Source organism: Balaenoptera acutorostrata, chromosome 1, assembly GCF_949987535.1.
Source record: "Balaenoptera acutorostrata chromosome 1, mBalAcu1.1, whole genome shotgun sequence".
Lineage (NCBI taxonomy): Eukaryota > Metazoa > Chordata > Mammalia > Artiodactyla > Balaenopteridae > Balaenoptera > Balaenoptera acutorostrata.
Genome location: NC_080064.1, coordinates 167,556,798 through 167,577,241, shown reverse-complemented (window position 1 = coordinate 167,577,241; position 20,444 = coordinate 167,556,798). Strand labels below are relative to the sequence as shown.

The following is a 20,444-nucleotide window of genomic DNA, read 5'->3' as shown; positions in this document are numbered from 1 at the left end:
AAACTTGACTTTTTTCCCCTCAAATATTAGCTTAGAGAGAATGATTCAATTATTATTTGAAAGTCTTTTTTTGTGGTAATACTTCACGGGTGAGATAAGTCTTTATTACTTATAAATTAGAAGCCAAAGTAGATATATCATGAATGGATTTTCTCATTTTAACATGTGATTTCCAAGTATTTGGGCAATTTGGATATTCTGTATAAGAATGTTGATCTGATGATCAAGGCTCAGTTATCTTATTTATTAAATAAAGATAATTGTCTCTATACCATAAGTGGAGGAATAATGTATCTTAGTTTAACTGTGATAGTACTGGTTTATGTATATTTAGGGTGTGACTAGTCAGGGTGTGACTCAGGGAGACTTTGGATCTAGGGAAGAGAATCATGTGACAGTTTTGCAGAATTATTATCATTTATATATGGTCTGTAATAACTTCTGTTTCAGCATAGGTATTCCTTTTCTTCTTTCTTTTTAACCAATAACCCATTAAGGATAAAATTTAAACAGTATATAACTGAATATTAACAATGTAAAACTGCACAACACTCAAAACCATCACTGTGCAAGCAGAATGTTTGGTTGAATAGAAACTGAGTGACAGAATCTGAAGAAGCTATATGGTCTCCAGTAACCTCTCCTTTGTGATTATTGCATTCTTAGAGACTCAAATATTCTTTTTTTTAAGGGAGGATTTAAAAAAAATCTTACTTAGTTTTTTCAAAAATGTAATTGAAATGGACATTATTAAATGTCTTTATATTGAATCCTTGGCATACATGCATCATGGTTGGGTTAATATTGATCTAGAACAGGGTTTTTCAGCAGTGGCACTTACGACGTTTGAGGCCGGGTAATTCCATCTGGGGGCTGTCCTATGCATTGTAGGATGTGAAGCAGCATCCCTGGCCTCTTCCCACTAGATGCTGGTAGCATTACCCCTCACCCCTCCTCTGCTGTGACAACCAACTGAGGACAGTGTGATATACTGAAGCAAAAAAGGAGACTGTGCTTCACATCTAAACTAAGTATCTGAGGCATTAATAGGAATAGTCTATAATACCTAAGTATGTATGGATAAAATCATATGATGTCTGAGATTTGCTTCAAAAAAATCCTCTGTGTATATACATATGTGTGAGTGTTCGCATGTGTGTGAGTGTTTGCATGTATGTGCGTGGAGGAAGGGTGGTGGTAAGTGGGTGAGAGTGTAGATGAAATAAGATTGAACAATAAAATAATTGTTGAAATTGGTTGATGGGTACATTGGGGGCAGGGGATTATTTTACTGCTTTCTCTTGTATATGTTTAACATTTTATATTATAGTTTATATTTTATGTTTTTAAAAATTAATTTATTTTTTCACTACATAGTTTAGAATAGATTAGAATCTACTAAAGTTAATCTGTTCTGTTGACAGGTAGTCTTTGGAGCTTTATTTAGTTTGGAGTCATTATTTAGTTTGGAGTCATCAGTCAGTCACATTTCCAGATTCTAGCTGGAAGTGTCTTTAAAATTTCAGATAGTTGTCCTGGTAAGATAAAGCCAGGAGAAAGGAGTCTCCTAGGCTTGACAGACTTCACCACCTCTCTAAAATGTTAGCAGCAAACCATAATTTCAGGTCAGTTAAAGTCTGAAACAGAAGTTAGTTGTATGTCAAGTGATTCTATTTTCCCCCTAAAGTGAACGAAAGCATAATATTGTAGATTTTAATAGTTGAATTGACAGGTAAAACTGCCCATTCATTTGATTTAAGCTTTATTTGTTTTTAAAATTTTCCTTGGTGATGCTGTTTAATAAATGGCTTTGGAAATTCTATTGCATCAAATAAAATTTATGGAAATATGTGGAAAAAAATTAAGGTACGTAATTAGGGTAAATTAAGTAATGCTAATTGTTTTGTATATCATGGCTGTTGAATTTATCTTGTGGGAAATAAATTATTAGGCACCTGCTATGTGTAGAATACTGTATGATGGTTTTTCAGTGTGTATGGAATGTGGTACAGCCATTAAGAAAAATTAGGTCTCTATGTACTGGTGTGGAAAGCTGTTCAGATATATTATTACTTGAAAAAAAACGACTTACAGAGCACTGTGATCTCATTTGTGTAAAGGAAGAAAAGATAGGGGAGATGGGATGCCATATGAATATAGTGTGTGTGTGTGTGTGTGTGTGTGTGTGTGTGTGTGTGTTTATATGCTTATGTGTATACAGAAATTTTCTGAGAAGAAATTCAGCTGAGTTATTGGTAGTAACCTCTGGACATAACAGGTGGACAGTGAAACTATCAGGGTGTGACTCAGGGAGACTTTTAATTTCTGCTGTACCTTTCAGTTCTTTTTGGCATAGCAGCTTTTTAATTAAAAATTTAAAGATATATTATAGAATTATAAAGTATCATATAAATTATTTTTTATTTTTAGCCACACATTTCTAAGGTTCTCCAGGATATATCTTTATAATAGTGGAAATATATCCTCAGAATAAATTAAAACTTTTATAAATCAGTAAGAAAAAGACAATTCATTAGAGAAAATGGGCAAAGGGAGTTTTTCAAAGAGAAAACTCAGATGTCCAATAAGCATATGTAAAATTATTTATTTACAGGGAACTCTACTCGATGCTCTGTGGTGACCTAAATGGGAAGGAAATCCAAAAAAGAGAGGATATATGTATACGTATAGCTGATGCACTTTGCTGTACAGTAGAAACTAACACAACATTGTAAAGCAACTATACTCCAATAAAAATTAATTAAAAAATATGAGTGCAACAAAAAAAGATTTATTTGCACCTGTAATTAGGAATATGTTAATTAAAAGAATGATGAGATATTATTTCACACCCATCATATTGACACACACTTAAAAGTTTAACAATGCCAAGTGTAGTTGAGGATGTGGGGAAAAGGGGAGATTTCATACACTGGGGTGAGGGTAGTAACTGGTATACCACTTAGGAAAGAAAATTGGCTGAATCTGGTAAAGCTGAAAACGCTTAAAACTAGTATTTCTGTTTCCAGGTGTATACTCTAGGGAAACTCTTGCAAGTCCCCTACAACGAACGATTTCCGTTCCCTAGAGTGCGTTCGTAAGTCCAACTTGTTTGTAAGTCCAACAAAGTTAGCCTAGGTGTCCAACTAACACAGTCGGCTGTATAGTACTGTACTGTAATAGGTATATAATACTTTTCACACAAATATTACATAAAAAGCAAACACAAAAAATAAAACATTTTAAATCTTACAGTACAGTACCTTGAAAAGTACAGTAGTACAGTACGACAGCTGGCATACAGGGGCTGGCATCAAGTGAACAGGCAAGAAGAGTTACTGACTGGAGGAGGGAGAGGAGGTGGGAGATGGTAGGGCTGAAGGATCATCAGCAATAGGAGACGAGGGCAAGCTGCAATTTCACTCACGCCTGACGTTGATGGCACAGGTTCTGGTTCCTTGCTGGATTCAATTCTATCTACCCTCTTGAAAAAACGATCCAGTGATGTCTGAGTAGTACTGTACCAGCTACATCACCGCTGCTTTTACACTTGCTTCCAGACATCCTGGGCTTGAAATAAAAATACTGTACTACTGTACTCTATACAGTGCTGTACAGTAAAGTATACACAAAAGCACAACCACCTGTAGAGGATGCATGCATGTGGCAACATATGCCAGACAGGTGAACTAACTTACGTGATTGGACGTGCCAACACACGTTCGCATCTTTGAAAGTTCACAATTTGAAGGTTCGTATGTAGGGGACTTAATGTACATTTGTACAAATATATTCATTGCAGCATTGAAATAACGCAAAATTGGGTGATTTTCATGATTGGGAGGTTACATAAATAAATTCTGCTGTATTCATACAATGGAATACCACAGCAATTAAAAGGTAAACAGCCATTATTGAGTAAAAAGGGATCTCGTTGCAGAGGGATAGATGAAATTACACTATTCATGGAAGTTTTCAAAACACAAAACAATTCTATTGTTTTTGGACACATACATGTGTAATAAAGCATGTGATGGGAAGAATATATACTAACTTCAGATTATTCATTTTCTCAGAGGGAGAAAGGACAGGAATGCTCTAGGAATAAGAAGCCTACAACTTGTATCATATTTTCTTAATAACAAAAAGATCAGAAGTAAATGTGACAAAATGTTGACATTTATATTATCTAGATGGTAGATTGGACCATGGTTGTTAAATAATTCTGTGTATTTTTCTGATTTTTTTGAACTACAACAGTATTTTTAAATATAAAATACTTTTAAGTGAACTGTTCCAGTTGTTCAATTTCTGAGGGTTCTTTGAAAGTTGACTTATTGGAAAGTCATATAATATTAGATGTATTCCCTTTTCAGAACAGAAAGTGTAATAAATATTTTAAGCAATTGTTTGCATAATATATTTCCTAGTTTTACATGAAGTATTCTTTATCTAAAAAAATGTTTTTTTCCTTTTCAGACAGCGTGTTTTCGTGAAGAAAGGGATGTGTTAGTGAATGGAGACAATAAATGGATTACAACTTTGCATTATGCTTTCCAAGATGACAATAACTTAGTAAGAATCTTTTTATATGTCTCTATATCCTTATTAATTTTTTATTGGCAGAATTTAGCATTATTTTCTCTTAAGCATTATTTAAATGTAAATGTTATTTAGAAAACCACTGAATTTTGGAGTATAAGTTGTTTATTTTGATATGTGATTTCTTTCCCTGGGTAATTCAATACCTTTCCATTGGAATTTTTTATGTTTTTTAATAAATACGTCAAAACTAAATCCAAACAGATTTACATTCTATAAAAGGTGGTCAGGATTTTTTTCCATGATTTTCTCAAGGTATCTTATTTGTAGTATTCTATTACTATTTAGAATTTTACATATTTTTCGAAGTTGTCATGTGTTACTTTAAGTAGAGCCATATTTAAAATCTAGGCTGTGTCTTAATTTTATATTAGCATCATGAACCACTTGACAAAAGAAGTTAGGAAAGAGCTTGGAGGAAAATCAAACTGTTAGAAGCACTACCAATTGAAGATTGAAGAGATGAACAAGTAAATAGGAAAACAGGTGATACCTGTCACAGTAGCGTGTACAACTCCTTGGCCTGTTATTCAAAGCTCTTCATTTTCTGACCCCAGTTTTTATTTCAAGGTTTATTTTTTAGCATACATGTGTTGAGTTCCTGCTTTGTGCCAGCTACTACTACTATGTACTGGGATGTAAAAATTAATAAGACATTTTTCATTAAGTTGATAGATATTTATTGGACATGTGCTGTGTGCTAGGCATTGTTCTTTAGATTCTAGAGACTCAGTAGTGAATAAGACAGACAAAGGATCTCTTTTCTTATTCTTACATTCTTGTGAGGGGAACCAGACAAGGAATTCACAGTCAAGTAAATAATATTTTCACATTGTTTCATATAAGAAAAATATAACATTTATTCAAAGGTATGAAGTCAATAAGGGCTCTTCTAAGGCAAATGTACATTGGCTAAACCAAGAAGGGAGAAGAGGCGGAGATGGCTTGGTGAGCATGGAGATTTGAAGCCACCTGTTATGTTCCTCTTGATGCAGGATAGAAAAAGAGGCTTGGGGATGAGGGAGGAGAGATGAGAGAGTCACATAATATAGCACCTTATACGTTATGGTAAGGAAATTAGACTTTTACAGTCATGAGTTTCAAAAACAAATTTTTTTTGATCATGGAACTCTAGTGTGTGTGTTTTGTAAAATGACATTATATCTGAAAGTCTATACAATGAAGCATATAGAAACGCAACTGCCCTGACTGATCTCTTAGCTTCACTCCTTCCACTTTCCTTCATGCTTTCTCAGGGTTCTTTCACAGAGCAAGTTTGGAAGCTGCTATTTTAGGACTGTAGAAAGGTTTGTGGCAGGAAAGGACTGAGATTGTTTGAGGGATGAGAGGAAGGCTAGTGTGATTATGATAAGGAGGGGAGAGAGGTATAAAATGAGGCTTCCAGAGTGTAGGCCATGCAGAAGAGTTCAAATTTTATTCTAATTTCCAGGAGGGTTTTAAGGATAGTGTGATAATCAGTTTTATATTTTATATAGAACATCCTAGCAACAGTGTTAAGGATGGATTTCAGGGGGCAAAACTAGAGAGACTAGTTAGGAGACAATATTCAGGTGACAGATAATGAGGGATTGAATAAAGGTGACAGTGGAAGGGGATGGTTTCAGGTACTATTTAAGAAGTAAAATAATTAGAACTTATTGTGTTTGAGTGAGTGTCAGTGGAGGAGAGAGGAGTCAGAATGATTCCCAGCTTTCTGGTGTCTGACTTGTGGGATTCAGTGGTTGGTAGGTGATGAATTGAGTTGGGGAATATAGGAGGAAGAGAAAATTTAAAGTAGGTGGGAAGATGATTAGTTTAATTTGATATATGTTGGGTTTGAATTGTCGTGTGATCCATTCAATGGGTTAGATATGTAAGTCTGGTGTTTCTGAGGGTGTCTTGGAGTTCTTATAGATCAGATTTTGGCAAATTGTGGCCTGCAGCTCAAATCTGGCTCACCACCTATTTTCGTACAGCCAGCAAGCTAAGAATTGTTTTTATATTTTTAAGTAGTTGGAAAAAATCAAAAGAAGAATATTTTATGACATGTGAATATTATATAAAGTTCAAATTTCAGTGTTCATAAAGTTTTATTGACACACAGGCATGCCCATTGATTTATGTATTATCTATGGCTGCTTTGTGGCAGAGTTGACTAGTTGTGATGGAGATTGGCACTGTGACAGAGGGTAACACGCTATATGTGTTACTCATTGCTTTGCACTGAGTCAGACTACAAAGTGCAGTGACATTTATAACTTGATAGCCTTTCAATTTATAACTTGATAGTATTTCAAGTGCTATTTCATGACGTTTTATTATTTTTAAAATTAACAGTGCATATGCCTCATGTCAAAGTAAGAAAAGTAGACTTTTCAGTATCATGCTTTTAAGGCACAGTAGAGTGTGGATTATTTTGTTAATGAATTAAATTACGGCATAGTGTTTATTGCACAACTACACTTCACTTGTACTAATAGAATACAATAAATGTCTACATTGCCAAACTGAGCACTCATCACAACATTCCTAACTCACAGGAAAGCAGCAGTCAGAAAAGTTAGAAAATTTAAAATAATATCTTATCACAGCAGAATTTTTTCACAAAATAAAAAATGAAAATGAGGCTGCAACTGTAGTAAGTTCCTGAGTGGCTCATTTACTAGCCAAGCAAGGAAAGCCATTTAGCAATCTTGAGTTAATTAAATCATGTTTGATTTCAGCAGCCAAAGAAATGTGTCCACAGAAAATAAACTTGTCTAAGACTATTAGCCTTTTGGTGAGAACAGTTGCTTCAAGAATCCAGGACAATGGGAGCAGCATCAATGGTGGATTTTAAAACCAGGGAAATAATCATTTCCTGTCACATTGAGAGGGTTTCTTTGACTCTTGAGTTGAAAGATGGTGCTGATTCTGCTCAGTCCTTGTTACTTGAGGAGTCAGTGTTTGAGTTTGAAATAGCTGAGGAGTTAGCCTCTGTGAATATCTTGTGTGGAATCATTACAGTCATATTATTTTCAAAGAAGTTGAGAAAACACTGATTTGGTACAACCTGAATTAGAATCTGCTAAAACATATTACAATTGAGAGTGGTAAAAATATGTATGAGCAGGAAAAGGCTTATTTCAACAGATTTACAAATCATATGAAAATATTAGTTGCTTGAAGCATGTAGATGTTGTCTTATTAATCAGCAGGTAGTTTGCAGCAAATATTTGAATCTATCATGTGTTGAACCAGTAGTATCAACGTTGCGCTTCATTCAGTTTTTTGGAAACAACTATTATCATTTCCATGGATTTTTATCAGAAATCAAAGTTAAACATTCTTGCTGTACCATACAGCCATTCACTGGTTTTGCAGTGGTAACGTTTTATCGCGATATTTTGAACAAAGGACCGATTGAAATATTTCTGAACAAAAAACCCCACCCTCAATCATTATTATGAAGTATTGAAAAGGCCTGGAAATTAGCTTTTCCTGTAGACTTGATATGTTTTAAAAATAAATTTAAAATAAAATTACAAGGCAAAACAACACTTATAAGCAAAACTATGCTATGGTGAAGTCATTTTGACAACTGACATTGTTTGAATCACAAGTAATGTCAAGCTGCTGTATCTACTTCCCATGCTGTCAAAAGTAAAAAGGAGTGAGATCTCCATTTCCACATAGATTTGCAGCCGATAGATCTTTTGAGCTCAAACTACAGTTTTAGCAGCAATTTTTGGAACTTGATGCAAGTGCAAAGCAAATGTTTGTAGTTCAACATCCATTTAACTGGGCAGTTGAGAACTTCCACCTAAATTTCAGTTAGAAGTGGTTAATCCGCAGTAATGACATACTTATACACAAGAATCAGGAGAAAATTTTAATAGCATTCTATAAATGCATTTCAAGTAGAGGAATATGCTCAATCAAAATTACATACTCATGAACTGATACGAGTATTTGGCAGTACCTATCTTTGTGAATAGAGTTTCACAGATGAAATATGTAGAATCTCAATACAGAGGCAGATTTACATTTGCAGTAGGTTTTTGATGTTAGGGAATACTAACTTTGAGCCCAGTTAAGCAAACTGTTCTATTCCCCTCTCCCCACAAAAGAATTACATTTTCTCATTAGTAGTACATGTTACAAAAATTGTATTCAATTATCATTATTATATTTTGCATTTTGCTAATGAAATGTGTGGAAATTTGTTTTCTCTCTTATTATATATGTACCTATATAATATCCTTGATTTTGCCTCTTGGCCTGCCAAGCCTAAAGTATTTACTCTCCGGTCCTTTACAGGAAAACTTGGCCAACGCCTTTTGTAGGTAACAGTGAATACAAGGAGTAAATGAGAATCACTGAGCAGTGCTTGTAAAATGAGAAAACAAGTTTGCCTAGAGAAGTTGGAGATAGGGCACCCCAAGAAGTAGAAAACTAGTGGAAATGGTCAGAGCAAGAAAGAGAATCAAAATACTGCACCGTGGAAACTGAAAGGAGAGTTGGTAGAGAAAACCATTAATAGTGTTAAATATAGTATAGTGGTAAATAAAAAGATGTGACTGGAAATATTGTGCCTGCCCAAATTCTCTGTTTCAGCCTCAGTGGAGGGAATACCCTCCATTCTTGAGCATTCTCTGTACTCGTTTACTTTTCGTCTTTGTTTTTATTGTCCATGATATCTTTCATACTAGTGCCACTCCTTCCTCTTCCTTCCACTAGTCCTGTTGAAGTCTAGCTAATACTTTAGAATTGTACTCAAATTCTGCATCTTAACAGTATTTCCAGAATTCCCAATTTGAATTCATCTTTATTTCATTTTAGCTTTACATTTTTTAGTACTGCTATTATATGATTAACCTATGTATGTATACATCTTTGATTTTTTTGGTATAACTTAAAAAATTTTTAAATAGATGACATGAACCCTGCTATCTTTAGCTAAAATATAATTAGAGGTTAATGTAACTTAATAGCCGTGAAGTTTATCTGATTTCAGGCCAGGTTCAGGTGTTCAAACAGGGTCATTACTTGTCTTTGTACCCTGTACATGCTTCCAGAGTATAAAAGTGTTTTTCAAACTTCAAATTGTGAGTCATAAAATCAATTTAGTAGGTTGCACCAGCATTTAAGAAATTAAATAGACTAGAAAATGACAGAGTTCAAATAGTAAGAGTAAATATCGTTTCATGACATTTCTTTTATAATGGTTACTGAATAATCATATAAACCATATTATTTTTGTGGGTTATAGTCAGAATTGTTTAAAAGTCATAACATAGAGCTTTGCACATCTTAGTTGCTCAGTTGTTAAATTGAATGGAATATTTGACTTGAATTTACCATACTTATATGAAATTTTAGGGATGAATGTATCAGTACAAATATAATCTGCATAGATTTGTCAGCAAAATTAAGAGTCAATCAAACACATGCCAATTATTTGCTTAGCAAAATTATAACAGTTTATCATGATGACTTTTCAGAAGTTTTTGGATAAGGACTAAAATCCACTATGACAATGAATTCTATGGTAGATAGATATAACACTGTATATTTATGGATTGCTTAAAAATCTACATTTTGCTATAAGTATAGAAATATATATAGATACAGAAATAAAATGTCCAAATGCCAAATTTTATATAGCAAAATTTTGCCTAATTTTCCATGAATAAATGCCTGACTTATCATTCTCTCTCCTCTGAGTTATTTAGTCTTATCTCTGCTCTTTGCATTTGAGATTAGGATTAATATTTCTTTTTCAAAGACATTTCTAAGAAATTGTGTGTATATATCAGCCATTAATTATATTAGAATTAAAATTCCACAATAACTGGAGGAGGACTGAAATACTCTAGTAGTCAGCTCTCCTGTAAACTACCAGTTTTTCTTTAGTTTAGGGAAACCTTCATGGTATATTAGTCTCAAGAGTCAGAAGTCTTAAATTGTCTTGTTATCATCAAAGATTTTCTTTTGAATATTCATGAAAATAAGAAAATAAAATCATTTAAAAATGTTGACAAACCTTGTTTTAGATACCCAAAAAGAAATTTTATTATACATAGTTATTTTCCAAAATAACTTTTAACCCTAGTAGCCCTAAAGCAGTCAAATAAGTAACATGATTTACAGAGCTATACAATTCAAGGAAGCTGTGGTAAATAATTTGACTTTCATTTGTAATATGCTCAAATATCACTATAGCCAGTTTATGAAAAAATATATGGTCATAGCATATGTGCATTTTATTTGTTTAGGAAGAACTTGCATAATTTAATGAATGATATTAAGATGTGATTAGAACATTTTTTCCTTAAGAAAAACTCATTAAATACAAACCTACTTAGTTGCATCTATATGGACACATAAACTTCTTATCACTTAGATATCATTTAGAATATTACAAATCAATGAAAATTTCTTTTTTCCTCACATTTTCTTATTCACTGTTTCCTATTATTTTATGTTTGAGGAAGAAAAAAAACAGGAAAATATTTAAAGCAAAAATTTTGCTTTTTGAATTAGCATTTGTAAACTGATTAGAGGATGAAAGATATTTAAATACTAAATTGTAATTAGTCGTATGAACTTTAAATTCTTTACAGGAATCCAGTTTGTGCTGGAGATAGAAATTATTAGAAAGGTATTTTTGTAAGAGTGAAAAAAAAAGGGCTAGGAGGGATAAATAAAAGGTGGGGCTCTAAGGATTGACTATTAATCTCTTCATGTGACAGCAAGATGACTAAAGGAGTTTGGTATTCTCCGTAAGGAGACTTCTAAAAGCATATCTGTTCTGTGAAATGTTTTTTCTCTGGACACAATCTATTTATTGTATGTTTTCACATGCTTTAGCATTCTTTCCTTGGAATGTAGTTCCTTAAAAAGCACAAACTTTGAATTAGAGATTTTTTAGAAATTCAGAGTTGAAAATTTTCTGATGTGTATATCTACACCTAGAGATCTGTGTATTTTGGAGGGATACAAGATTTCTGAGGACTCAGCCTGTATCCTTAATTTCTTATTTGTTATTCTGGTGCTTAGCACATACTCTTTTATGTCATGGATATTGTCAGCTTTTTTACTGAACACTGACTTTCTTTAATTTGAGTAAGAAGGAAACTGATCAAAGATCAAGAACTCTGAGTTCTGGCTTTCCTACTCTTTAATGTAATGTTTGGGCAAATCATTTATCTTTATTGTCTCTTATTACATAGCCATAAAGCAGGAATAACAGTTATGATCCCTATCTCCAGTATAGGGACATTATACAAATATTCCTGCACCCTCATTCTATAACTCCTACTTCCTGGAGAAAATGAAAGCCATTGGTTACTCAAGCATGAACTTTCTTAACTTTCTGTGCTCTGACCTCAGCATTTCCTTTCATCCTTCCCCCGTATACAAATTTATCCATATTTGGGCCTGTTCTTATCTTTTTTCTCAATGTGGATGAGGTATATCTTTATATTTAGGATTATTCCTATCAACCTTTCCCTTTGACTCCATCACCTTTGGCCTTTTGCAGAACTATACTCCATTGGTCAACTTCGATTTGACTAGATCTTTTCCTCTCTACAATACAGAGATCTATATACATTAAAAAGTTAATAGTCCTTACCTTCATCTTTCATTTCACCCTCTTGAGGTAACTAATGTTAACTTTGCTGTATCCTTTCATTTTTTACGCTTTGTATAATTGTATGTTTGTGTGTGTATGTATATTTTCTTCCTTTTTATAAAAATGGGATTACAAAGTATATATTACTCTGCAGCTTGCTGTTGTTGCTTAAAATATCTCATGGGCATATATATTTAATTTTTCTTTTGGGCAACAGTATCATATTTCATAGAATGGATATGTTGAATGGATCCATTTAACAGTTTTCTTGTTGATCTCTATTCATATTTTCTTATTTGTTCCAGTTATCAACAGTGCTGTCCAGTAAACAGACTTGCCCATATGCCTTACACATTGGAGCTTTTATTTTAATTGACTATATTCCTAAGAGTGGAAATGCTAGATCAAGGGGTATGCACCTTTTAAAATTCAGTAGATACTGTGAAATTACTTTCCCAAATAGTTGCAGTTTATCACCTTCCAAAAAAGCAGTGTTGTTTTAAGTCACTTTCTCCAAAACAGTAATGATCATTTTGCTAATCTAATTGGTGAAAGATATCTCTTTGTTGCTTTGGTTTTGACTATGTATTGGTTTGGCCAACAAGTTCATTCAGTTTTAAGTAAAAATAAAAGACATTTTTCACTTTCACGAAGAACTCTATGGGACAACGTATTCACTAACCGAACGAATTTGTTGGCCAGCCCAATATTAATTGGCTAATTGCGTTTCCTCTTATGTGAGGAAATAGCCTGTTAATAGCCTCAACCTAGTTTTGTTGGATTGCTTGCCCTCTTCTTAACAACTGGTAGGACCTCTTTATGTTAGGATTATTATCTCCTTGACATGTCTTATGAATATTGCCTCTCAGTCTATGGTTTTCTTAAACTTGTTTAAAGACGCTTTTGCCATATTGAGTAATATTTTAAAGGTAGTCTATAAGTAAGAAGTTGTCCTGCTGGACATTAAATTTTACTAATTAGTCAATGAGAACAATATGATATTGATATAGAAATAGACAACTGTAGCAGAATAGAGTGCCCAGGAGCAGATCCAAGTGTATTAGCATCTTAAAATACAATGAGGGGGCATTTCAATTAAACTGGGGGAAGGAATGGAATATTTAACTACTTGTTTTAGATAATTGACTCTCTGTATATAAGAAAATAGTCTTCATACCTTGTATAAAAATAAATTTCAGACAAATGAATGAATGAACCTGATTAAAAGGTTGGGTTCTTTTCCTTTAAGAGCCTGCAGCAATACCCTCTTCTTATCCCTGTCAAAGATTTATATTACACTGAAATTGCCCATTAATTTATGTTTTCTTCTTCATTAGATTGTAAATACCATGAAGGCAAGAATTATGTCTAATTTATTGTAGTATCTCCATTGCATTAGTATATTGTTAGCAATAGTAGGTTCTTATATATAAATATCTGTGGAATTAGTAAATGAATTTATTTGTCCCTTTCTTGTTCTGGATTCTATTTTCCATTCCCAAGAAAATTATCTACAGAATAAAATATATTATAGAAAGCTATTCACTTTGGTCTTAAACTTGTAGTAGTAATATAGTCGAGAGGCCAGGAGCCTGGGTTAGGATTGTTGGTAGTGGGTAGGGATAGAAGTAGATGGACTTCACAGAGATTTAGTAGGGAGTAGACTCAACAAGACCTTGATGATTTAGTTGAATGTTGTAGTGAACAAAGGAAAAACATAAAAGAATGACTTAGAGACATTCATTGAGATATGTTATAGAGGAAAAGGGGCTTTTTTCCTATGTGAGGTTATTACTTGTTTGCCTTTCTGGATGCATTTTTGTCTCCCTAACACTAAAATCCTATTGCAAGTATAGTTCATTTTCAACTCATTGCTTTTCTCTTGAGAATCTTCTTTTGTGTTTTCTGCTTCTTGGCTTCTCCCGATTGCTGAATTCTGTCTTAACTGCAGCTACTTTACCTCTGAGGACAAGGTGGGGAAAGAATGTGAGTAGGCAAAGCCAGAGCATTGTTTAGCAGGCAGCAGGAAAGGAAAACTAGGAATATTTATGTATTCATAATTTTTTATTCTATCTCAAGGACGTTTGTTTACTGTAGAAGAGGTTCAGTAAGGCACACTGAAAGGTTGGAAGTGAAGGGATCCATGGGTTTATTAAGGGAAGCACATAGCAGTATGTGGATGAAAGTAGAAGATAGATGATGACTCAAGGAGCCTAAGTTTTAAATGGTGACCGTGGGTGGCAAAAATGTTGAGATGATTATTTTTTAGCAGTTTATTGATAGATGGTGTACTCAGACCTTAGGAGTCTGGTATGGCGAGAATAGAGTACACTTTCAAGAGAGGAAAGCCTTTGATGTAGAAGCCTTTGATCTCTTTATCCTCTGTTTGGTACCAAAAAAAATCCTGATTGGGACCTAGTAAATGTTTATTGAAGAAATGAGTTATGTTATATGACTTTCTATATATAAATATTAGATTCCAATTTTAATAGTAGACTTGTTTTTTTGTTTGAAAACTTTCTGTGTTTGCTACTATACTCAAAGTACTTCTTTTTAAAGTAAGAGCTGTGGATTTCTTCTCTACATCCATTGCCAATTCTAGCAACATGTTTATGTTAACAAAATTTTATTACATTAAATTATTTTGTTCTAATCTTCTTGACAGAGACTGTTAAACATTAGGCCTAGTAAATATAGCAAGTAAACCATAGACCAGGATTTGAAATACATTGTTGCCCTAACTTTCAAGGATTTAAAACATGAAATAAGTTTCTTTTATTTACAAAATTGCCCATGCTTGTAGTTCTAATGTATAGTAATAAGAATGTGAATTTTCTCGACTCTTTAACACTTTTTAAAAAAAAATTATTTAATTATTTAATTATTTATTTATGGCTGTGTTGGGTCTTTGTTTCTGTGCGAGGGCTTTCTCTAGTTGCGGCAAGTGGGGGCCACTCTTCATCGCGGTGCACGGGCTTCTCATTATCGCGGCCTCTCTTGTTGCAGAGCACAGGCTCCAGACGCGCAGGCTCAGTAATTGTGGCTCACGGGCCTAGTTGCTCCACGGCATGTGGGATCTTCCCAGACCAGGGCTCGAACCCGTGTCCCCTGCATTGGCAGGCAGATTCTCAACCACTGTGCCACCAGGGAAGCCCAAGACTCTTTAACTCTTAATGTCAATAAGATATTACTTGGTAATATCCTTGAAATAATAACTCCATTCTGTAATAAAATCACCTGAACTTTAAGACATTATAACTGACATTCTAAATATATTCTATTTACTAACCATCATGCTAAGTGCTATACTCTGAAGAAGGTATCATTATTGTAGTTATATAGATGAGAAAGTAAAGTACCAAAGAAATTAAGTAATTTTTCAAAAGCCACTTATAACCCATAGTCAGAATTTGAATACAGGTCTCTCTGACTACAAAGTCCATCTTTCCACTTTGTCTAGTTTTCACGCACTGTATGACATGACATGACATGACATAACATAATATACACAGGTATATGTAATACATGTTTATAAAGCAATCCAGAAAATAACAAAAAGCTATGACATAGTCTGTAATCTAACAACCCAGAGATAATCGCTGTCAATATTTTGGTGTATACTCCTTGTTTTTTCTTTTTTGGTATACACACACTGTAAAGGAACACTCTGTTGTTTTTATTTACACTACACACAGTACTCTCTGCACAGTACTTCACTTCTGACATTAGATGTGTGGGTTTTCCACACATCAAGCAATTCTCCCACACTAGCTGGGTGTCCTATAATTTAACTCAATTCTGATACTATCTATCTGGAGATAGCATCAGATCTCACAGGTTGAGGGTTCAGTCCTGCAAGATGGCCCCCCATACTTCCCAGTCCAAAGTCCATGTTGTTACTTGTGCTTCTGACCTACAGGCTATAGATCAGAGATTTCCACCACCCCCCTCCTCTGATTCAGTTGCTTTTCTAGAGCAGCTCACAGAACTCAGGAACAGCCCAATGAAAGAAATGTGTAGGGCAGGTATGAGGAAAGGGGCACGGAGCTTCATGCCCTCTCCAAGAATGTACCACTCTCCCAGCACCTCCACTTGTTTGCCAACCTGGGCACTATCTAAACCCCATGCTGGTTTTTTATGAAGGCTTCATTACGTAAGCATGATTGATTAAATAATTGGCCATTGATTTTTTTTTTAATTGAAGTATAGTTGATTTACAATGTTGGGTTAGTTTCTGGTGTACAGCAAAGTGATTCAGTTATACATATATATATATATACATATTCTTTTCTATTATGACTTATTATAGAATGTTGAGTATAGTTCTCTGTGCTGTACAGTAGGACCTTGTTGTTTATCTATTTTATGTATAGTAGTTTGTATCTGCTAATCCCAGACTCATAAGTTATCCTTCTCCCACCCCCTTTCCCCTTTGGTAAGTATAAGTTTGTTTTCTATGTCTGTGAGTCTGTTTCTGTTTTGAACATAAGTTCATTTGTGTTACATTTTAGATTCTACATATAAGTGATATCTTGTGGTATTTGTTTTTCTCTTTCTGACTTACTTCACTTAGTATGATAATCTCTAGGTCCATCCATGTTGCTGCAAATGGCATTATTTTATTCTTTTTTATGGCTTAGTGGTATTCCATTGTATATATATACCACATCTTCTTTATCCATTCATCTGTCAGTGGACATTTAGGTTGCTTCCATGTCTTGGCTATTGTAAATAGTGCTGCTATGAACATTGGGGTACATGTATCTTTTTGAATTAGAATTTTCTCCAGATATAAGCCCAGGAGTGGGATTGTTGGATCATATGGCCGTTGATGATTGATTCAACTTCCAGTCCCTTTCCCTGGAGGTCGGGGGTTGGGGGGTGAGGGTGTGAGACTGAAAGTTCCAATACCTTAATCTTGGTTGGTTCCCTGGCAACCAGCTCCCATCCTTTGGTTTCCTAGGGGTCTTCCAAAAGTCACCTCATTAACATAAACTTAGGTGTGGTTGAAAGGGACTTGTTATAAATAACAAAAGACACCTTTATCTTGTCACTTAGGAAATTCCAATGGTTTTAAGGAACTCTCTGTTCTATTCCAAAAAATACATATTTCTTATTATAAATCACAGTATCACACACACATACCCATAAGAGTCCCTATCTAAAATTAGTTGGCTTCTGTTTATGTATACTTAAGAAAAGTCCATTCTGATACTTGCACAGTATCAGAAATGGGAAGAGAAACATATGGTGAGAATTGCTATATATTTTATATACCAGTGGCTTCCAAATGCTGATCCAAGTGCTGGTCATAATAAAGTTGTTATTGGTTCAAGATGAAATAAGGAAAATGTAGTGAGATGAAGATGAATTTATTCAACGTAAATGACTGTCTTATTCTGAGTTTTAAAAATTTATTTGGAGAATTTAAATGTTTATTCTTCTATGAAATGTTGGTAAAACTGTGGTCTGTTGTTGTAGTTGATGATGATGTTACTTTTCCGTATTTTTACTTTGCAAACAACAACAACAAAGCAATGCTAATCCTATATTGTTTCCTGCCCCAGTTTTTAGAAGATTTATTAACTGGTTTATGAAATTTTCAAGACTTACAAGTGACTGCTGCCGATCATCTTACCCAGCTCCTTGTTAATTAACAACAAAAGTATTTGACCCAGTGCTATTTGACCTTGGTTTACATTAGATACATTGTTTTTTCACCCTTATTTATTGAGTACATTTTATTTTTCATTCTCAGTACCTGGTTATGGATTATTATGTTGGTGGGGATTTGCTTACTCTACTAAGCAAATTTGAAGATAGATTGCCTGAAGATATGGCTCGATTTTACTTGGCTGAGATGGTGATAGCAATTGATTCAGTTCATCAACTGCATTATGTACACAGGTGAGTAAGATGCAGTGAAGGAGTGCATTGTATAAATGTCAAAAAGATGTTTCTGTAAGAAAGTGGTGATTTTGATGGCCATGGAATAATTTCTTCTTTGTAAACTGTTTGACAGGTATAATGATTTATTTAAAAAATTTCCTACAAATGTGTTATTTTGTATACCGTTTAAGATGGAATGAAGAAAAAGCAGGCCATCTACAAAATGATTTTTGTGTAGGTTTGTTCTTATGCCTGTTGACACATATTAAAAATCTCTGTCTATGTAAACATCTCGTAATAATTTATGTGTAGTAAAAAATGTTAAAACTTATTGGATGGTTTAAAAGGCAGTCTCACATTTTAAAAAGAAAGAAAGTAGGAAATCCTCACAAAGTTATTGGTGAATTAATCACTCAAATGAGAAAATCTTTGGGTTGTGCAAAATGTGAGAAAGAGTAAAGAGACGCTAAGGAGAAGCAGGGAAAGGGAAGGGATCCTGGCATGTTGGAAAGAAACAACCATTTTCTAAGACCATAGTTTGCATGCATCAGAATCATATGGAGGGCTGTTAAAACTCCAGAGTTTCTGATTGCGTAGGTTGGATGGGTCTGGGGACTTGGCATCTCTAACACCTTCCCAGGCGATGCTGCTGCTGCGGTTCCTGCCCCTGCTGGTCTACTGACCTCACTTGTGATAACTTAGGCTCCAAGACAGCAATGACTGTTTCTTTTTGAGTTGTGGGTAATGAGAGTAATCTCTGTGAAGAGCAAGAATGTTGGAAGAAGAAAAATTTTCTGTTTCAGAGTTGGTTTTTTTTAAGATTTGGGTATCTTATGCTGATTGATTTAATTAGTAGTAAAGTTTTAGGACATTATTAAAAGAAGAATATTTTGGTTAAAATATTTTGTATTTTTCAGATCTCAGTTTGACTTTTCCTATTCACATGCTTTTCTCTGTCGATATCTGATAGTCACAAATTTTCTTGAAAGCAAAAACATGAACATACTTTGAAAACTGTAAAGCACAATGCAGTTTTTAAGATGGTATTGTTGTCTCAAGAGTGAATTATTTGGATGAGAAGCCAACGTGCTGTTTTGTTGCTTAAGCAGTAAGCCAAGATCCTAGCTGAGGATTGTCATTTAAAAATACTTTAAAAAGTCACTTTATTGAACATTTAAAGAATGCTAGTCTTAGACTTGTGGAGTTTAGAGAAACCTTACTCAGTTCACATCTAAATTCGCAACAAGGACTGATTATTTCTGAAAATAATTCATCTAGATTAGAGATAGTAAATATGAGGTATTTCTGTTACCCTCCCTTCTGCCAGGCTGTGACAAATATTCTTAACTGATCACAGGACTCCTTCCCACTGACTCTATATGCAGTCTTAAAATTCTTCTCAACACAGCATTCTGGGTAACAACTATCTTTCCGATATTGAAATGTGGATTGTAATCCATTTCAGCCCTGAGTGCTGCTTGAGTACCTCTAATTTTACAAGGTACTTCATGTTAAATGAATCCTATTTATTCCATTGTTGGACAGCTCCAATGTTATAGAATCTTACTTTATGTTAAGCTGAATTTCTTTTTCTCTTAATCATTGGTCCTACTTTTGCCTTCAGAGCCACATATAATAATCTAGTTTATCTTATAGTCACCATGCCTTCTGAAGTCATCTCTTCTTTAGGTTAAACATCTATACATTTATAGTGTCTCTTATCAAAATTGACATACACATTTTCTCTCCCACTGTCTCACACATGTGTACACACACACACACACACACACACACACACACACACACACACACACACTTAGCCTGTGACCACTCCCACACTTCTTCTCCCTCCCTTCTTGTCTTTCCTTTTGCCTGTCAGTGGACATGTTCTGATGCATCGATGCGCTTCTTAAAATGTGATTCCCATTTTCTGGATAGAATATTTTCAGCAAATGCTTTACTGAGGAAATATTTATTGAGTCCTCTTTTATAAATAGCATTGTGCTAAACTATGTGAAATTTTAGGTAAGTATAGCATACAGTCCTGACACTGAAGATGCTTCCAGTCTGTGTGGGGACACAAAACACAAGACATAAATAAAAATTTTGTTTAGAGTAGTGAAGATTTTTTTAAAGATAAAAACAAGCTTATTTTAATGTGTATATGGAAAGGCAACGACTAAAGTAGCTAAAATGATTTTGAAAAAGGAGAATAAATTAGGAAGAATCACTCTACCTGATATTAAGACTTACTATATCACTATCTTAAGCTTAAGCAAGACTCTGGTAATGGTGGAGGAATAAACGCATAGATCACTAGACAAAATAGAGGACC

General features: G+C 34.1%; 1 protein-coding gene across 14 annotated transcripts in view; it reads left to right on the top strand.

Moving 5' to 3' along the window:
• CDC42BPA (CDC42 binding protein kinase alpha) overlaps positions 1-20,444 on the top strand; it is a 322,438-nt gene that overhangs the window by 108,870 nt on the left and 193,124 nt on the right. For all 14 annotated transcript variants that reach the window (XM_007167184.2, XM_007167178.2, XM_007167177.2 and 11 more), the window contains exons 4-5: positions 4,480-4,575; positions 17,979-18,127. In XM_007167184.2, the coding sequence (XP_007167246.2) occupies positions 4,480-4,575; positions 17,979-18,127 (245 nt within the window). The remainder of the gene's footprint in view (positions 1-4,479; positions 4,576-17,978; positions 18,128-20,444) is intronic.